The sequence below is a fragment of the Bidens hawaiensis genome, unplaced genomic scaffold, assembly GCF_021521415.1.
Source record: "Bidens hawaiensis isolate Kalapana, Puna unplaced genomic scaffold, B.hawaiensis_p1.1 tig00002924_1, whole genome shotgun sequence".
Classification (NCBI taxonomy): domain Eukaryota; kingdom Viridiplantae; phylum Streptophyta; class Magnoliopsida; order Asterales; family Asteraceae; genus Bidens; species Bidens hawaiensis.
The window spans coordinates 1357803-1372626 of NW_027491157.1; the positions used below are offsets into that span (position 1 = coordinate 1357803).

The window sequence follows — 14824 nt, forward strand, 5'->3', positions numbered from 1 at the left end:
TGCTCTTGGCTGTCCAAAGAGAGGAAGAGAGGGAGAGTGTGCAGAGGATTTTTCCTCTAGTCTTGTGTTCTTACTCTTGGTCGTCCAAGAGAGAATAGAGAGGAGAGGATAAAACCTTTTCTTGTGTTGTTATATTGTGTTCTTGTGTGTTATATTGTCTTATGAGAACAGAAACAAAGAAAGAAAGATAATAAACCTTTCAAATATGGCACCACCCCATAGCACCAATAGGAACCATTGCATGTGTCCACTAATGGAGAAATAATAATAAAATAACCTAACAAGAGAGAGGGGGGGGCCCACTTCCATCTTTGTTATTATTATTATTATTATTATTATACTTAATATATATATATATACATATTTATATGTTATAACTTATATTGTGTTATAACACATTATAAGTAACATGCTTGGTAACCATTTTCACATATTGTTATTTAACCATCTTAAATAACACTATGGAATGTTCTCTCATTAAATATAAATCATCCATATGATTTATTTATTTATTACACAAGTACATTGTATTTAAAAACCCTTTCCAAATAACATAAGTGTCAATATTTGTTTACTTGTGATCATATTGATGTGAGTCGGATAACCCTTACAACTAAGCTTTAAATATAAAATGAAAATCCTAAAACTACACACAACAGGCAAGTGTACCGGTCGCAAGTAGTATAGACCTAGGAAGTCCGAGTATCGAACACGAAGACACGTATAAACGCTAAAGATCACCAAGACAAGACCTACCTAAGAATAATATTTAATTAATTCTTGATTTTTAATAACTTAACTAGACTAACCGTACTAACTGAGAAACGTTACCAAAAATAGAAAACTTAACGACAAACTAATTGTGTTAACTTCGTATGGAGAAAAACGTTTACCTAGGTCTGAATCAAACTGTAGGCCTAACAAGCAAATGGATTGGATGATATCTAGACACCGGTCCCTAAAGATGACACGACTAAGGATCGCTCGGGCTCACTGGATTACCTCTCGGTCTCACTCAACAAGCTTTAACTACTCAAAATCGGCTAAAACGTCCAAACCGGGAAACAGTCGTTAACGTGTTCTAATGTTGACTCACCTCTCGGTCTCACCAACACTCGATCCTAATGGCGATGAATACTACACAACCAAGGATAGAGGAACAATTCAACTTAAACCAAAATAGATCAACTAGTCGCTCAAAACACCTAAACCTGACAAGAAACAAACTCGCTCTCGCGCAATTCTTATTCTAGCATGCAAAGGCAATGAGACAACCCTAACTTCTTATCACCTATCAGTCTCTAAGAAGGTGTTTAACGGCTGTACTTTAACCACAAATTCATGCAACAAAACCCTACGGTTGTACCTACCGCAAACAAACCCTAAACACAAGTCTAGAATCAAACAAGCACCAATCAATCAATACAAAACTAATCAACCAAAGAAAGGAGTTTAAGCAATGAATTAACAAAATTTCTAGCCCTAAAACACAACCTATTTCATGTATAAATCAAACTTTACACTAACAATTCAAGTCTATCAAACAAACAATCCAATAAACTCATCAAACACTAGCAATTATCATCATTCCTAGGTAGAACCGACAAGATTATCCTCTAATCATATGTGGACAGCCATGAATACTCAATAAAAACATCTTATAACTCATCTCAAACATCAATTCAATCATTCAATGATCAACAATAATCAATAACAATCATAAACAAGTCAATCTCTAACACAATTGCAAAACAATTCAACAAATGATCAAGAAAATAAAGTTTGATGAACAATGTTTAAAGAGGAAGGATATAGGATGATTATGGCTGCTCTTGGCTGCTACAAAACTGATGAGAAACGTCCCTGAGGCTTGTTCTTGCGTTCTTCTTCCTTCCCTAGCCGCCACAAGCTCCAAACCCTAGCACGAAAAAGTTTTTTTCTCTTCTCCCCTTGCTGCTGAATGTTTCAATCGGACCAGGGGCTGCTACCTAGGGTTTTATTTATTTTATATATATATATTATAATACTAAGGCCTTGGGCTTGTAGAACATGTAACCGGGCCGGGCTTTGAGCTTAGTCTTGAAATCGTATGCATAAAAGGCACGTAAACTGCTCAAGAAGCTTAGTTTTTCTTCCTTTTAACCTTTTGCCTACAAGATAATCAAAACTATGTAAAACCTATATAAAACAAGTTAAAAGACATAAAATATAATTTAATAACGTAGAGAAAAGGTGCGGAAAATAAGTGTGTTTTACAACAAATCACATATCATATATAAACAAATATAATTGGTGTTTGTCTAGCTTGTTATTGGGTATGACCCGACTTGGATCATGACATACTAGCCACATCAATAATAATATGTGTCTTGGGCATATCGAGTCCAACAATCTCCCACTTGCACAAGATACATAGAAGATTGATGCAAGTAGCAAATACCGCCTAACTACGGTTTACTACCCCTAATACGCATGACGAAGTGCCATTCAATAACATCATCCCTTTCTAGTCCCTTACTTGAAATGATTTAGGTATATCTATCATTTATCCTTTTGCCTCAGATGTCATGTCAAATCCAGTGACACAGAGTGATCATTCTCTGTTGATTTAACTTTCAGGCCTTAGACATCTCACTCTCAACGAATAAGAGGGACAAATCCCCTCTTGACTACATACGTCTCTCACAATCACCTTGTACCAAACCTGATCTAAGCCTTATGCACTGTCATGTTTCAGAGCATCGAAGAACTAAGTCAAAGTATAATACTTGGTGAATATCAAGACCCAATATGTATCATAGGTCGGAGAATACTATGATATTCGCCTTTACTCAAATTTACTTATGATCAATCACAAGGATTCCATGTAGTAACATTTGAGAGCGGGTCAGTCCAATATTTATATCCCATAAATATCTATGAACCTTGGCAGCAACCCTTGCTCTATATTCATATCCCATGAATATTCACCAATCCAAGTTCATAATAGTCTTACCTTCATATTTGTTCCCACAAATATGAGCGACTACAGACATTTAGAATAAGTAACTTATTCACGGATTTAAACATGCTAAAATGGAACATAACTCAAAATGTCATAATCATAAACAATAATCATATGAAAGAGTCAAAATAACAATTGTTCCGATATCCAAATACAAAATTCGATCATATCCAATCACTAGAATATCGAAGTCCTAAGGCACAAGTATGACCCTCATGCTTTGGCCTTTCAAGGAGCTTCGTGAGTGGATCCGCAATGTTTTGATTGGTATAAACTTTGCGAATACATATCTTTCCCTTTTCAACTTCATCCCTTATGTAGTTGAATCTCCGCTCAATGTGCCTCGTCTTTTGATGTGCACGAGGTTCCTTGATTTGAGCAATCGCACCCTCATTGTCACAAAAGATCTCTAGAGGGTCCTGAATGGTACGGACTACCCCTAGGTCGGCAATGAATTTTCTAATCCACGCAGTTTCTTGAGCTGCCAATGAGGCGGCGATGTATTCTGATTTTGTGGTAGACAAAGCTACCACATCTTGTTTTGAGCTCTTCCAAGAGACTGCCCCACCATTCATAACGAAAACATATCCCGATTGTGATCTAGAATCATCTCGATCGGTTTGGAAACTCGCATCCGTGTAACCCTTTACAACGAGTTCCTCCAAACCCGAACCGTATATTAGAAACATGTCCTTAGTTCTGCTAAGGTATTTCAATATACTCTTGACCGCCATCCAATGGCTACTTCCCGGATTATGTTGGAATCTATTTGTCATGCTTAAAGCGCATGATACATCCGGTCTAGTGCATACCATTGCATACATGATGGATCCAATAGCCGATGCGTATGGGATTCCATTCATTTTCTCTTGCTCATCCTTTGAGCTTGGACATTGAGACCTACTCAATATCGTTCCTCTTTGAATAGGTAACAACCCTTTCTTAGAGTTCTTCATCTTGAACCTCTTCAAGATTTTGTCAATGTATGCACTTTGATTTAAACCTATCAACCGCCTTGATCTATCCCTATAGATCTTTATTCCCAAAATATAGGCGGCTTCAACTTGCATACTTTATTAGGATATTGTGGATCGACAAAACCTTCGGGTTGAACCATGTAGACATCTTCCTCAAGATGCCCATTTAGGAAAGCGGTTTTGACATCCATTTGCCATATCTCATAGTCATAATGTGATGTTATGCCAAACAATATCCTAATAGACTTTAGCATTGCTATGGGAGAAAAAGTTTCATCATAGTCAACCCCTTGAGTTTGAGTGAAACCTTTTGCTACAAGTCTAGCTTTATAAGTATCCAAGTTTCCATGCATCATCCGAATATACCACATAGCATCCATCCATGAAAAATCCATATCTTTTAGGTGGATGACTAATTCTACCGGACTTGCGAACGTTTTGTGTGTCTTGATCAACCATTTGATCATTTTCAACAACCCCTTGTTGATTGCTAGTATCAACCAAACGTGTATCGGCTTGTGGTTCTCGATCCTCCTCGAGTTCCACCGTTCTACTAGTATCTTCCATAAGGAACTTAGTTTCCATGAACTCGGCCTTTCGAGCAACAAACACCTTTTACTCGGTTGGATTGTATAAATAACATCCCATGGAGTCCTTGGGATATCCTACAAAGATACACTTAGTGGATGTATTTTCAAGTTTGTTTTGGGTGTTTTTCTTGACATAAGCCTCACAACCCCATACCTTTAAATATGATAATGATGGAGCCCTTCCATTCCATATTTCAAAAGGTGTTTTGTCCACTTTCTTGGTTGGGGCCATATTTAGAATAAGGGCCGCGGAGAGCAAAGCGAAACCCCAAAATGATAGAGGCAATGTGCTTCTAGCCATCATAGATCGAACCATATCCAATAGAGTTCGATTCCTCCTTTTGGACACACCATTGTGTTGTGGTGTTCCGGGTGGAGTAAGTTGTGAGATGATCCCACAACTCCTAAGATGATCTTGGAAAGCATCACTTAGGTATTCACCTCCTCTATCCGAATGAAGTACTTTGATGGTTTTATCAAGTTGATTTTGTACTTCATTTTGGAAAACTTTGAACATTTCAAAGGCTTCATCTTTGTGTCTTAACAAGTACACATACCCATAATGACTATAATCGTCGATAAAGGTAATGAAGTATCTTTCACCATTCCTTGGCATTGCCTTAAAGGGACCACATACATCCGAATGTATGATACACAATAAGTCTTTTGCCCCTTCATTTATCCCACTAAAGGGGTCCTCGGTCATCTTTCCTAGTAAACAAGACTCACACTTATCAAATCATTCATCACTTGATTCCAAAAGACCATTATTTTGAAGTGTATGTATGCGATCTTTGTTTATGTGACCAAGGCGACAATGCCAAAGATAAGTCTTACTCAAATCCATTTTGAGTTTCTTGGTGCTTGATTGGTACAACATGTTATCATAGGATGTGTTATCATAAACTAATTCATAAATGCCATTAGACGGCATAGCTTTAAAATAAAAGACATTATTCATGAAAACATAAATTCCATTGTCCATAAACATTAAACCAAAACAACATTATCTTAACAAAGAAACGGAAATAATGCTCCTAGTCAAACTAGGAGCATACAAAACATCTTTCAAAATAACTTCCAAACCATTTGGAAGGTTCAATGTGTAGTCTCCTTGGGCTTCGACAACAACCTTTGCTCCGTTGCCCATGAAAATACTAATATCTCCTTTCTTAAATCCTTCATTTCTCTTGAACCCCTTCAATAAATTGCAAATATGAGTTCCACATCCGGTATCCAATACCAATGTGTTAGAGGAAATAAGATTAAGATCAACATGAATCATGAAAGTTGTACCCGAGGTTTGCCCCGCATCCCTCTTAGCTTTCAACTCTTTGAGATGGGTTGGACAATTCCTCATCCAATGCCCAATCTCCCCACATCCAAAGCATGGATCCTCCGAGCGAACCTTTAGCTTCTTTGGTTTGGGTGGTTCCGCTTTATCCTTTCCCTTGAACTTACCCATGTGTTGTCCCTTGCATTTGGCAACATTTGCCTTGGGTTCCAGGTGATGCCTCTTCCTACTGCCTCCCTCATTGATCGTGAGAACGGGTAAAACCTTTTTACCCATTCCCGTCTCGGCCGTTTTAAGCATTGCGTGAAGCTCACCAATGCTATTGTCCCACCCATTGATGTTATAACTCATAACAAATGTCTCAAACTTTTTAGTTAAGCCATTTAGGATCAAATCCGTGGCTAACTCGTTTGAGATGCGACAGTTAAGGCGCTCGAGACAATCAATGTGGCTTTTCATCTTAAGTACATAAGATGAGACCGATTGGGTTTCCTCCAGACATGCATGAAGCGCCCGAACCGTTTCGAAGCGTTCCACCCTATCTTGTGTAAGGAACATTTCCTTAAGTTGGGTGATCATGTCATATGCCCCATGAAGTTCAAAATCCTTTTGAATCTCGGGAATCATAGTTCCCAACATGAGGCAAGAAACTTGCACCGAATCCTCATTGTGCTTAACCCAATCGTTATGGTCTTGGACATCGTCAACACTAGGTTCATCGGGAATAGGATCCTCTAATACGTAGTATTTCTTTTCTTGCTTGACAACGATTCTCAAGTTTCGATACCAATCCATAAAGTTGGTATAGTTTACACGATACTTATCAAGAATAGATCTTAGTGATAGGTTATTAACTGATGGAATAACATTAGGTGGATTGTTGATTGCAGCCATCTACAAATATAACAAAGCTCAATTTAGTATTTTCGATATCAATTATTTTAATCGTTAATACCCTTTTATGTCTCCAAGACAATTAATGATTAAAATCTAGAACCCAACATTACATTCAAATAGTAGTTAGGTGACATTTATCCTACTATTTAAATTAACAAGGTAGTCAACGTTTGACGATTGCAACCCTTTGCAACTTCTAGTTTTATGGGATCGGTTAAACATCTTATGTTTAGTTGGCATGTTTAATCCCATCAACACCATTGTACGCCATGCTTCGGTGACCCTACTCACATGGTTTCCAATTTAAGTCGTCCTACTTATACACACATGTGAGTTTACACATACAAGTGGTTAGGTGACCTTTATCCCACAAATATGGCAAACCCACCTCAAACTCACAAGTTTCCTCTAATGCGGTTAGGTGACCTTTATCCCACACCGAGTTCCCAAGTGATTGAGTGTCGTATAAAAGGATGGTGTTCAACTTATTTTATAAAAGGGATTTTAGTTTTCAAAATTCTAGATTGGAAAACCTTTTATGTACCTTTCATTTGCATGCATTAAAATGTATGGTACTTAGTTGAAAAACCCATTTTTCAAAGTTCCTATTAATAAAACCCATTTTATTATGAAATCATTAGCCATCAATAAAACCAATTTTTTATTACCTAACGATTTCTTAGAAACCAATTTTATGCTAGTTGTTGATTTTAAGTTGTTTAGCAAACCACATTGCAATAACATACAAACAAAAGTAAATCAACCATGCAAGTATAAAAAAATAAACAACCACAAGTTCATGACCATAGCCTCCTAATGTTGACTACACTTACCGAAGACAAGTGTGTCAAAAAGTTTCTCCTAAGGGACCCAAAAGGAGATGAGCTTGTGTCGGTGAACTCCCACTTGATCCCGCATCCAAATGCTGCAAGTGTTCACCCCTTGTGTTGTGGTCTCCATCATGTTATTTAGGCTCTCTTCCTTGCATCTTCTTTTACAAAATATATCCTAATACATTTTTCTAGTAAAAGAAATGCATCTAATCTACTTATTATTACAAACCAATTGAAATGAATAAATAGATTACAAACCCAAATAAATATTACAACCATATCGAATGAACAAACAACCATTTGAATGAACAAACATTCAATCAAACACAAGGCCATGGCTAAGTTACGAACATCTATTACATATCCAAGTATGCAATAACACAAGACCCAAAATGGTTCCCCTTGAAACTTTCGGCCAAACTTGACAAAACCGAAAGTTCCGGGTTTTGTCCAAACAACACAATCAATCATCCAAATGACTTAGTTTTTCAAGATTACCACATGCATGTAAAGTATAACCTTGAAAAACCATGGGGCAACCAAAACCCCCAAAATTTTCGGCCATATGGTAAAACCCCATCATAAACACGAAAATTTTTGGGTCTAATGAAGCATGCATCCGTATAAGCGGCTCTTGATGCCTTTTTTGGGTTTTAAGAAGATTATCAAAGTCATAAAATCCCAATTTTATGAAAAAACGCAGCAGAAATTAGTTTTAAATCTTGTTAATTTGATATGTATAAAACCTATTTTACACATGCAACACCCAATCCCAGATCCATATACGATATACACACTATCAAACACATGCATGTCACTTTAAGTCCATGCATGTTAAAGCTACCTTTTAAATCCAAGGAAGAGGAAGGAGATGATGATGAAGAAGGCAAGAACTTGAATATGAAGCTCCTCAAGCTAGCATACCCCAAGATTTCCAACAAACACCACTTGTAGCTAGGATTTGGTAACACTTAACAACACTCCTTGGTTCCCTTGCTCTTGGCCTTCCAAAGAGAGGAAGAGAAGGAGAGTGTGCAGAGGATTTTTCCTCTAGTCTTGTGTTCTTACTCTTGGCCGTCCAAGAGAGAAAAGAGAGGAGAGGATAAAACCTTTTCTTGTGTTGTTATATTGTGTTCTTGTGTGTTATATTGTCTTATGAGAGAAAAAACAAAGAAAGAAAGATAATAAAACCTTTCAAATATGGCATCATCCCATAGCACTAATAGGAACCATTGCATGTCTCCACTAAGGGAGAAATAATAATAAAATAACCCAACAAGAGAGAGGGGGGGGGGGGGCGCCCCTTTCCATCTTTGTTATTATTATTATTATTATTATTATTATACTTAATATATATATCCATATATATATATATATGCATATTTATATGTTATAACTTATATTGTGTTATAACACATTATAAGTAATATGTTTGGTAACCATTTTCACATATTGTTATTTAACCATCTTAAATAACACTATGGAATGTTCTCTCATAAAATATAAATTATCCATATGATTTATTTATTACACAAGTACATTGTATTTAGAAACCCTTTCCAAATAACATAAGTGTCAATATTTGTTTACTTGTGATCATATCATATATAAACAAATATAATTGGTGTTTGTCTAGCTTGTTATTGGGTATGACCCGACTTGAATCATGACATACTAGCCATATCAATAATAATGTGTCTTGTGCATATTGAGTCCAACAGTGTTATATATTATGATTTCTCATGCATCCTAACAAACTAAACGCACATCCCCACATCCAGGATACTTTCCTAGTGCATTTCAAATATATATACTTTTATCGTGTTTTTATATATTTCAAACGTTTAAAAGAAGTAGAACAAACAAAGGAACCTTATAAACAAGAATCTCTTAGAAGTGGGAAGGGTATAGAATCAAACTTCGATCAAATCAAACAAAAGAGAATCAAGGTATATATACTTGTCCCATAGCGCACTCCATGTAAATTTTTCCATCAACCACTTGACTTGTATACATAATTATCCCATTAAATTATAAAAATGCAACATCTATATGTGCCCAAGATCTAGCAGATTTCTTTGATCTCTCATTATGAGCAACCATACGAACAATACTCGACAGCTTTCACGACTTCCTAGCAACGCCTATGCAAGATACATCAATGGTAGTCGGGTCAATTTCGACTTCATACCTCCATCATCGCTTCCTTTTCTTCCTATGCTGGTTAGTACTATTTTCCCTTTTTTTTTTTTTTGGTACAAATCTGTGAAACTATCACTCAACTTTACACTTTGAGATCTAACTATACTTTTATTTGAAGTTATTGCTAACCTAAATTATTTCCAATATTTTGCAGAACGAAAGTGCTGGGGTTGATCCATGGTTATGGTCACTTCCGGAAAGAAATTTGACTTTACCTTCGACCATGATAAGGTGATCTCTCACTATGCCCAGTTTCTCTCTTCAAAAACACATGCCTTATTGTTCCATATTAAGACGTTTTGGTCCATATTTTACCAGAGTATTGGATCAAAATTAGTTCCATATTTATTTGTCCAATTAGTCTATTTACAAACTGCTAGTTTACTTATCAGCTTAGAATTATAGAATTGATAATAGGAGCAAGTTATCAAAAAAATTGACTCTAGCTTAGGTATACAGAACCGGATTTTTCCCAAAGGGGTTCCGGTTTTGATCAACAAATGTCAAACCCGGTTCTTGTTCAAAACTGGTTTTTAAGTGGTCAAGGATCAGTTGGTGCCAAAGCGGTTCTGGTTCAGTTTTAACCGGTTCAATGGATGGGTCATGGGTTGCCCAATGGTATTAACTCTATAATTTCTTGTCAAACTAGTCATTTTTCCATGCACCTCTATAAAAGCATTGGCAAACTTTGTTAAAAAATATATAATTATAATTATAAATTATACTATAGTTAACTATAAGTTGGATGTTGGTGTCGCAATTGGTTTTTAAGAATATTTTATTTGTTTGTTTTTTGAATATGTTTCTTAAGTATGTTTGTTTTACGAATTTAATTTTTGATTTGATTTTACAACCGTAACGAATCTAACAAATATCAACCGAATTCGTGTCGACTAGCCGCCATAACATCTGGGTCTCACCGTTTTTTGTGGTTTTTTTTAGATGTGTTCGATTTACGAATTTACCTTTGGGTTTAGTTCCGGTATCGAAATGAACCTAATCGATACCGACTGAACTTGCATCGACTAGTCGTTGCAATTGGTTTCACCGATTTTTGTTTTAAACATGTTCATTTTTTTGATTTATTTTTTAGAATTAGTTCCAATACCGAAACAAATCTAATCGATACTGACTGGATTCGCATCGACTAGCCGCCACACCTTTCAAGTTTTACCAACGTTTGGGTATTATCATTTCAGTGCAACGCGACGGGTTCTACCTAGTTAGTATAATTGAGAACTTTGTTTCTACAAAAGGTTTTTAGGGTTATGACTTTGACTATTTATATATTTACTTTCAAGATTTATTCAAACTGTTAAGTTGGTTTAATGGTTAATGAAATGCTTCTTAATTCTTGATATAATAATCGTATCCCAAGTTCAAGTCCCCATTGTAGTAGCCTTTTTTTCGCTTTTGTTATCCATCTATGTATTGATTGTTGTATTAGGTTTTCTTAATTAGGATTTTAGTTACGTTTTATTTTTGTAGTTATTTTAAATATAACGAAATTGTTTTTTAGGTTTAGTTCTCGTACATGTAATGAACCTAATTGATACTGATGATTTCGCATCGAGTTTTCGTAACGCAAATGTTTTTATTACAATGTTAACTTGACGGAACTATTTTTTAGGTTTAGTTCCGAAACGTAACAAACATAGTTGATGCCGACCAAATACTACAACTGTCTTTTACCGACAGAATAAGCGTTGTTTTAAATAATTAGTAAAATTTTGTATCATATGTTATATGGTATCACTACTATTCTAGGTGTTTACTAATTCGTGTTTTGGGTTTAATATATGTACGGGTACGAATATAGTTAATACCAGCAGAATCTGTGTTCATCACCGCAACGTGATGGGTTGCTCCCTAGTTATATATAATACTAGGTTATAAATCCTCATATATTACATGGGTTGGATAATGAAAATGATATGATTTATAAATTTGTAAATGTTATAAAAATGATATAAATCATATTACATGGGTTGTATAATGAAAGAAATGTAAATTTGTGAAGATGTTTTATGATCAACTTAACTTAAAAAAAATGTTTTATAAAAAGAATTGTAGATAGTCATTATTTATATAGAGTAAAATATAATGTTGGTGTCGCAAGTAATCCTATTGGACCAAGTGGCGCACCACCATTGAGCCATGTTAATTTTTTTTTCTGGTTTAGTTTCGATATCGTAACGAATATAACGAAAATCGACTGCTCGCCGCCTAAACACAGAAACCGATAACGCTCGAGTTTTACCAACGTACGAGCTTTACCTATTGACGTCACCTCATTGGTCAAGCTCATTTTTTAAATATTTTTTTGTTTTGGTTCCATAATCATAAAAAACGTAATCAAAACATCGAATTTGCGTGACTCATTACCTCAACGTCCAGGACTAACAACGCTTGGGTTTTATTGACGTCCACGTTTTACCGGCATTGCTTTCGACAGAACCCCCTTCCGATAGGAGAAAAACTTGGACCTTAATAAAACCCAATCGGTGTTGGTCCCGGGCGTTGAGGTAGTAAGTCCTGCAAATTCGGTGTTTCAATTACGTTCGTTACGATACTAGAACTAAAACAAAAAATATATCAAAAAAATTGAGGTGGGCCAGTGAGGTGATATCGAACGGTAAAAGTTGGACATTAGTAAAACCAAGCGTTGTCAGTCCCCACGTTGCGGCGGCAAGTAGTCGATTTTCGTTCTTCTCGTTATAATACTGCAACTAAAACGTAAGAAAAAAAAAGATGGCTCAATGGTGGTGTGCCACTTGGGCCAATAGGATTGCTTGTGTCACCAACATTGTATTTTACTCTATATAGATTTCGTTACTACACTGGAACTAAAACAAAAAAAATACCAAAAAAGTGAGGTGGACCAGTGAAGTGACGTTGATCGGTAAAACTTAGACATTGGTAAAACCTGAGTGTTGTCGGTCCCGGCGTTCAAGCGGCGAACAATTGATTTCCATTACGTTAGTTAATGGTAGCGAAACTAAAACAGAAAAAAGAACCCCAATAACATGGCATAGTGGCGGTGCGCCACTTGGCCCTATCGGATTGCTTGCGACACCAACATTATATTTTACTCTGTAGATAATAAATGTTGTTTTAAATATTTTATTTTTATATGTTAATTCGACAAATTTATATTTTGGGTTTGTTTTGAGACAGTTACAAACGTAACCAATACCTACCAAATACGCGCCAACGCACCACCGCAAAACAACGCTCAGGTGTTATCGACTGAATAATCATTGTTTTAAATATGTCAATTTTTTATATAATACGCTATGCGAGTGCCACTATCTTTTTTTTCAGTTTTCTTTTAAGTATGTTAATTTGGCAAATATATTTTTAGATTTACTTCCGGTATCGCAACGAACGTTACCAATACTGACTGAACTTACATTGACTTGCCACTGTAATGTTCGGGTTTTACGGACCGAATCGTCACGCAGCGCGTGAGTAAATTACTAGTTATTATTTAATAGAAGATAAATGGGGAACAAAAACTTATAAAAACAATTAAAGAAATATGTACATGTATATTAATATTAGAAAGACACGGGAAAAAACGGGTTAGGATGCACCAGCAATGACACGTAGCTTAATACACTCTTTTATTATGCAGAGAATAGAGGGAAATATAGATGGATATACATGTTTTAAACTATGATATCCGTTTTAGTAGGGATGCCAATAGGATGGGTATTGGTAATAAATGTCCATAACCGATAGAAAAAGCGTGTTATATACGCTGGTTAATAACGAAGGATACTTTTCACATAATGTCAGCTCAACCTTTTTGTTTGCCTAAAACGATGTCTGAAAATGAGGTATTGTTGGGAAAAAGTTATCTTGTTTTCATGCTAAATAAATCAAGATGTTATTTTCACTGTTTGCAAATACATAAGTAATGTATTTTCTCACACCTTCCCAGTTCTAATTCAGACATCGCTCAAATCACACACATTAATCCAACTCTCAAAATACAAATGCATAATTATTAAATTTTGTTTTGGAAATTAGGGGTGTTAGAATAATAAGGGCCTAAAACCCTAGCTTCATTTCGCAATCCCTAGAGGCGGCCCTGCTGTCACATTTCAGGCATACCCTCGAGGAACATTGAGTATATATTTTAGTTTTTAAAAAACGAATATGGATAGACATTGAGTTTTTCATATACATTTTATCTACATTAGTGTTTTAAAAGAAAAACCATATGTGGATTTGCAGTTTCCCACGACCACGTATGCAACTTGTAGTGTTCCGCAACAATGTGGCAAACAACAATAACATGCGGCCAAGACCATCGGAACAACGGCAACAACATTCTGAGTTAACCCCGAACGAACAAAGAAAAGCTTTAAAGAAACTTAGGAGAGAGATTTTCAATCCAACTCCCAAAAAGATAATCCAAAGATTAGGTAGGTTTTATAGACAAAATGATGCTACAAAACCGTACGAGGAAGACAATAATGATGATGACGACGACGACGAAAAAAGGTGTGTTATTTGCTTAGAAGACTTTGAACCAAAAGAAGTGGTAATGGTGACACCATGTAATCATATGTTTCATGAGGATTGCATCTTCCCATGGGTTAAAAGCAACGGCAAATGTCCGGTTTGTAGGTTCTCATTTTGTGGAGACGAGAGTGGAGCGTCTTCTACAAACAATGATTACGGGTCAATGATCGGTTAACAAATGGCTTGGTTTCTTTAGTGATGTCAAGGGGTGGTTCTAGCACTATTGAACCCTCTTGGCTTTGACACTATCTTGAGGTTCATATAGCTAAAAGTATGTAAGTGATGGCGTAAACAATTAGAAGTTATCCAGAAATGAGCTTCAAATAAAGTTGTAGGGGTTAACTGAAAAGTTTGGTTTATTTTAGTTATTTTGTTTGAGTTTGAGTTTTAGTAGGATTAGATTTGATTCACTTATTTATCAAAGTCTTGATTAGTATAAATAGAGAGTCTAGGCAGTGGTGGATCTAAACCATAATCTCAGGGGTAACGTTAAA

At 35.9% G+C, this 14824-nt stretch overlaps 1 protein-coding gene across 1 annotated transcript; it reads left to right on the forward strand.

The window, feature by feature from the left end:
- Nucleotides 1-9447: 9447 nt before the first annotated feature.
- On the forward strand, nt 9448-14567 carry LOC143621654 (uncharacterized). Its single transcript, XM_077093010.1, has 3 exons — nt 9448-9818; nt 9952-10028; nt 14040-14567. Exons 1-3 carry the CDS (start codon nt 9687-9689, stop codon nt 14503-14505), a joined length of 675 nt encoding a protein of 224 aa, XP_076949125.1. The 5' UTR covers nt 9448-9686; the 3' UTR covers nt 14506-14567.
- Nucleotides 14568-14824: the final 257 nt, after the last annotated feature.

What these genes read in the sequence shown, in the direction of transcription:
- LOC143621654 (XM_077093010.1), top strand. Translation starts at nt 9,687, where the DNA reads ATGAGCAACCATACGAACAATACTCGACAGCTTTCACGACTTCCTAGC. An exon ending in TTCCTTTTCTTCCTATGCTG is followed by an intron (nt 9,819 to 9,951) that starts GTTAGTACTATT and finishes AATATTTTGCAG; the next exon opens with AACGAAAGTGCTGGGGTTGA. An exon ending in TTACCTTCGACCATGATAAG is followed by an intron (nt 10,029 to 14,039) that starts GTGATCTCTCAC and finishes GTGGATTTGCAG; the next exon opens with TTTCCCACGACCACGTATGC.